This window comes from Macrobrachium nipponense, chromosome 40 (genome assembly GCF_015104395.2).
Source record: "Macrobrachium nipponense isolate FS-2020 chromosome 40, ASM1510439v2, whole genome shotgun sequence".
In the NCBI taxonomy this organism is placed as follows: domain Eukaryota; kingdom Metazoa; phylum Arthropoda; class Malacostraca; order Decapoda; family Palaemonidae; genus Macrobrachium; species Macrobrachium nipponense.
In genome coordinates, this window is record NC_061101.1 from 49,550,835 (window position 1) to 49,556,817 (window position 5,983).

The window sequence follows — 5,983 nt, forward strand, 5'->3', positions numbered from 1 at the left end:
AGAAGAGCGTGAAAATAAACCTAAGCAAGACACAGAGATGACCTCTGATTCCAAGCCAAAAGAACCTGCTACAAAAACTGAAGCGGAACCAGTGGATGAGAAAGTGCAAGAGGCTGAGCATAAGACTGAAGAAACCCTTAAGGCTGACCCAGAGCCTAAGGCAGAACCAGAACCTAAAGCTGGAGCAGAACAAGAACATCCTAATGCTGCAGCAGACCCAGAACCTAAGGCTGCAGCAGAGCCAGAACCTAAGGCTGCAGCAGAGCCAGAACCTAAGACTGCAGCAGAGCCAGAACCTAAGGCTGCAGCAGAGCCAGAACCTAAGGCTGCAGCAGAGCCAGAACCTAAGGCTGCAGAAGAATCAGAACCTCAGGCTGCAGCAGAGCCTAAAGCAGAACCTGAAGAAGAACCAAAAGATAAAGAACCTGAAGCTGAAGCAGAACCTGAAATTACAGCAGACCCTGAAGTTAAATCGGAACAAGAAGTTGAGCCAGAACCTGAAGCTGAAGCAGAACCAGAACCAGAACCAGAACCTAAGAGTGAAGCAGAGTTAGAATCTGGGATAAAAACAGACCCAGAAGGTGAAAATCAATCTGAAACCAAAGAAGGACATGAAACAGAGGACAAAGCAAACCACCACAGTGAAGAAGAAACATCAGTCACCAACACAGAGGCTGATGTTGAGGCTGTTCCAAATACTGAGGGTGATTTGTCGATGGGTTCCAAGGGAGAAATGGGTGCTTCCCTCACTGCTGAAGTAAAACCAAATATGAATGATGACATGATTCAAAATGACTCACAAACTGACACTGATCCAAAACCAGAGACTGGGCTAGAACTCAAGCATGACTCTGAGATCATGCCAAAACCTGAGAAACAAACAGAAACTGAAAATGATGAAGCAAAGACGGAGAATGAGGCCAGCAGTGAGATGGAAGAAGATTTCGAAGCAGATATGTCACCCAAAGATAGTGATTCTAATGCTAACAAAGAAAAAGACACTAATACATCAAAAGAAGATAAGAAAAATATGGAAAATGACTCGGACAATGGATCTGACAGTAAGAAAAATGAGAGCATCGACACTGCTCAGACAAGTGTTTCTGAGACAATAAAAGAAAACATATTAACGCCAAAGGATGCACACACAGTACCAGAGGATATGGCAACAAGTGGAAGTGATGTGGTTGAAAGCATCACAAATCCTGATACTGAAGAAGAGAACTTTAATGCCATAAATGAAATGGAAAAGATGCTGAATAAATCAATGGAAACTACAGACCACAGTGATAAGAAAGAACCTGCTAATACTCCTTTGGACGAAGTTGCAACTAACTTTACCGCCAGCATCTTCCTTAAAAATGCTGATTCAGAACCGAGTGACGAAGATTCAACAGAAGGGAAGGTTGCATTTGAGCCAAAAGTGGCAACAACTTCAAATCAGAATGCTAATACTTCCAATAATACGACAGAGAACAAATTTCCAGAAGTTGGTGGAGAACCTTGTGATTGTAAGGAATCTGGGGATATAACGGCTGCTCTAAAAGCCCTCGATGAAAACACTAAAGCAAACTGGACTGATCACAATGAAATGGATAATGGGGAAAACAGCAGGGAGGAAGAAGACAAAGAAAATGGAAAGCAAGCCCAGTTAGTCCATGATGCTGAAATCATCAATCAAGATGGTGTCACAGGAGATGAGAAAAGTGAACAAGCCTTGGAAACTAGTGCAAAAAGCCTCAGCGAAATGGATGAAATGATGAATGATATGAGGGATACCACATCAGAAGAGGAAAAATCAGATCATGACAAAGATGTCGAGGACACTGATGATGAAGTGGGCTCAGGGGAAGTTATGGAAGAGCAATATATTAAAGAGATGACTCCAGATATACACATTGTTAAGAGGAAAGACTTCGAGAAAGAAGGTACAGAGAATAACCAGGAGAGTGAAAAAGAGGATGCTGGAGATGAAGATGAAACTGTTCCCGAGACTGACACAGACGATGAAACAGAAGACACGCAAGTACCAAGTGGTGCGCAACAAAAGAACAGCCAGGACGACGGTGAAAATGCTGAAGAGGAGGCCAATTCATCGACGGAATCAGAAGAAAACACAGAGGAATCAGCTGTTCATCAAAACAGTAAACCTAATGCCAAAGATAAACCTGCTGCTTCTACATCAGGAACTGAAGTTGAAGAACTATCAGCAGACACTACACAAACATCGTATCCAGAACCTCTCAGTAGCCAAGAATCTCAAGAAGTTCTGACAATGACAGCCATGTTACAAACCACCAAAGCTGCACAAGCTGATCACAGCGGCGAATCTTCAGGCGAAGATCCAGATAAGGAGATGGCCACTGAGGAAATATCCACATCAACCACACCTGACCCAACGCATAATGAAGGAAAAGATGAACACACTGAGGAAACAAGTATATCCAAGAAAACTCCAGGGGGAAACACTATACCCACAAATGTTGTTCGGATTAACGTCCTAGATCCTGAAGGGACGCAGACTGCTGCTGGGGAGACTAACAGTGATTCTCAGACTGCTTGAGAATTTTATTATATAACTGGCACGTGGAGAATTGTACGATCACTGAATTTTAAGTAAGCTACGTAATTTTTTTTTTTTTTATAAATCTCCAATAAGAACTGGCAAACCACATAATAATGACTGAAGAAAATGCATACACATTGGGGTGCATGTTTGCATAATATATCTATCCGACCATGCACGGCATAATCATTAATGATCATAAAGATTTCATAAAATCAAAATCAACAGGGAAATCTAACCACGAGATAAAATCAAGGACCCATTTCAGGAAAAGAGCAGCTGAAAACTGACTGTTCTGCATTCGTGAGCAATGAGTAACAAACTAAGGAGTTTGATTTATGTAACATATCCTGTAACTTACTTTGAGCTTTCAGCTGGAAAAAATACACTACCATATTTATATACTTATTTATAGTTTTCGAATCTAAAGAAGAGAAACGCACAAAAACTGCCAAGACAATAGACCCTGAAAGCTTCCACCATCCATCATCAGTATCAGAGAGCAATATTCACTTGTCCTTAAGTAAATTATTCGAGTACTGAAATGGTTGCTTAATGGAGAAAGCAACAAAACAGATCAACTGTGGTTCTGTAGTTAGCAACCCCAAAAATAATTCTGTTGGGACAATCAAAGTCAAGAGAATCTGAAACAGACAAAAGATGAAACACCTTCAATTCAAGCCAGTCAAGACTGAAATGAAACTGGGCGGCATAAGAAATGCAGGAAACTTTTTAGGAGAGCTTACGGAAACGCCGACCAAAAGAAAACTTTCTTTATTGGGTGAAATGATTCTATCTATATGTGAACTAACAGAGTTTTAGACTTTGTATATAGGCCTACACTAACCTTGAATAAGTCTACTTCGTTACCTGTGAAATCGCTTGTCAATAGACTACTACTCGTCTGATATTAAATCATTTACCAATTGACAGACAGTGAAATTTAGCAAAAAAATAGGCTTTATATTTTCTTTCACATTCTTTGTTACACATTAGACAGCAGCGTATAGTCCCCAGGTAAAGATAGAATTCTAAAGGAGAAGAATAATATTTAAGAATGTTATTAGTTGACTGTGATATAATAATTATCTATGTGTAATTTTTAACGAGAGGTTGTGTTAGAAAAGGGCGCCATCTCCTTTCGGTGCCTTTAGATGACATTTTCATATAATGTGTGAAAGCCAGAGCTTGATATTCTGTTAGATCCAAAGACATAGATGCCATAGTTCAAATGTAGTTTCTGCACAATACTTTCATTCCCAACTTTATCCTAGGTAGTTAATAGACAAACATGAAATGAGGTACTACTTCGACGTCTCTCTTGATCACGTTCTGAGAGAATGCAATCGATAAGAGGACCTCAGCAAGGCTGATGGAATACTCGTAAGAATCTTCTTACTAGACTAACAAAACTTCCGTGTTCCAGGTCTAGGAATAGGTTTGAATTTTCCCACAGACACGAGCTCGGCCTAAAACTATTCCAAGAAGTAACTTCTGAACGTGTCAGCATCTCAGAAGAGTGCTCGATGTGTCGGCAACTTCGAACATAAATCGGTTTTCAAGGAAAACAAACCACGAACTTGAAAATAGAAGCTGTTAAGGCCCCACGCAGTTGTTTTATGTATGATGAGCGAAAAATACTCTCCAGAACTGATGCTTCGGCACCAAAGCTTCCGGAAGTAGGCGAGTGAAGGAGGTCCTTTGGGACACCGCTTGGCTTGGATCGTCAGGCACAACCTTTCCAACCCAGTATTAGTAACACATTCAAATGTAGGTCTAATGACTAGTTTGTAAGGAGAAATGATATATCAAAGTATATCAACTATACAGTATTCGATGTATTGCATGCTATCCTTGTGTGAAAATAGTTTGTAGGAGTTCATCTTTGTTTTTGAAAGGATGAAATGCATCAAGTAGTCGTTTACATTCCTTCTGTTTCTCTTTTGATGATGTAGTGGTTATCAAAGAGCAGTGCATACATAGTATGTGAACTACCCTCTATTTATATTCACAATTTTGTAATAAAAGTTCTCAATATGTCTGGTTTCATTTTCCTTGCTGCTTTGAGAAATTGATGGGAATAAACCAACTGAGTAGTTCCTCATTAGACAAGTGGTTAATGTGCTTCCCTACCAGTTCGGTAGTACAGAGTTCGATTCTCTGCTCTGCCACCGTGAAACCACAGGAATGTATTTGTGGTGATTAGAAATTAATTTCTCAATATAGTGTGGTCTGGATCCCACAATAAGCTGCAGGTCCCGTTGCTAGGTAACCAATTGGTTCCTAGCCACGTAAAAATATCTAATCAAAAGGGGCCAGCCCTAGGAGAACTGTTCATCACCTCAGTGATCTGGTTAAACTAAGGTATGTTTAAACCAACACTAAGTGAGTGGATCATTAGCTAGAAATGTCATAGTGAATTAAAAATGAAATGGCAGGCAACAAGGGTTGAAAAAATCAGACTAGAATAGAATATGAAGATAAATAAAGCAAAGTCGTCATGGGACAAACATCTTGTAGCTTTATAATACAAGGCCGCATTAAGTATATCTTAGTTTAACCAGACCACTGAGCTGATTAACAGCTCTTCTAGAGCTGGCCCGAATGATTAGATATTTTTACATGGCTAGGAACCAGTTGTTTGCCTAGCAACGGGACCTTCAGCTTATTGTGGGATCCAAACCACACTATATCGAGAAATGAATCTCTAGTCACCAGAGATACATTCCTCTGATTCCGCAGTGGCAGAGCAGGGAAGCAAACTCGGACTACCAAATCGGTAGGCGAGCACATAACCCACTCGACCGACGAGGAACTCTGATGAGACTGCATTAAATAAGCATAAAGATTAGTAAGTTAATGGGAGACCCACATATTACATGGAGGCAATATCGATGATACTTAAATAAGTGTGTGGAAACGTGACAGACCAGGAGAAATCAGCAGATATTTTCTTAAACAGGCAGATCAGACAGCATCGCTAAAGAGATTCTGAAATAGGAAGCAAAAGGCGAAGAAATATGGCAGAGATTTACCAGTCAAAAACCCCTGGCAAAAATGACACATGTATCTTTGTGTCATAGAACTCTGAGACTCGCTTATCTATGCGTCATAGAACTCTGAGACTCGCTTATCTACGCGTCATAGAACTCTGAGACTCGCTTATCTACGCGTCATAGAACTCTGAGACTCGCTTATCTACCCGCCATAGAACTCTGAGACTCGCTTATCTACGCGTCATAGAACTCTGAGACTCGCTTATCTATGCATCATAGAACTCTGAGACTCGCTTATCTATACGTCATAGAACTCTGAGACTCGCTTATCTATGCATCATAGAACTCTGAGACTCACTTAAAAGCTCTTAAACAATTTGAACATCTCAAACGTAGTATAGGCTTGCATTTTTTATGCCAT

The 5,983-nt window shown here is 40.3% G+C and overlaps 1 protein-coding gene across 1 annotated transcript in view; it reads left to right on the forward strand.

The window, feature by feature from the left end:
* LOC135212145 (dentin sialophosphoprotein-like) overlaps window positions 1–4,603 on the forward strand; it is a 72,572-nt gene extending 67,969 nt beyond the window's left edge. Inside the window, exon 3 of the mRNA XM_064245556.1 lies at window positions 1–4,603. This exon is cut by the window's left edge and continues 152 nt beyond it. Within this exon, the coding sequence (XP_064101626.1) occupies window positions 1–2,563 (2,563 nt within the window). The 3' untranslated portion in view covers window positions 2,564–4,603.
* Window positions 4,604–5,983: the final 1,380 nt, after the last annotated feature.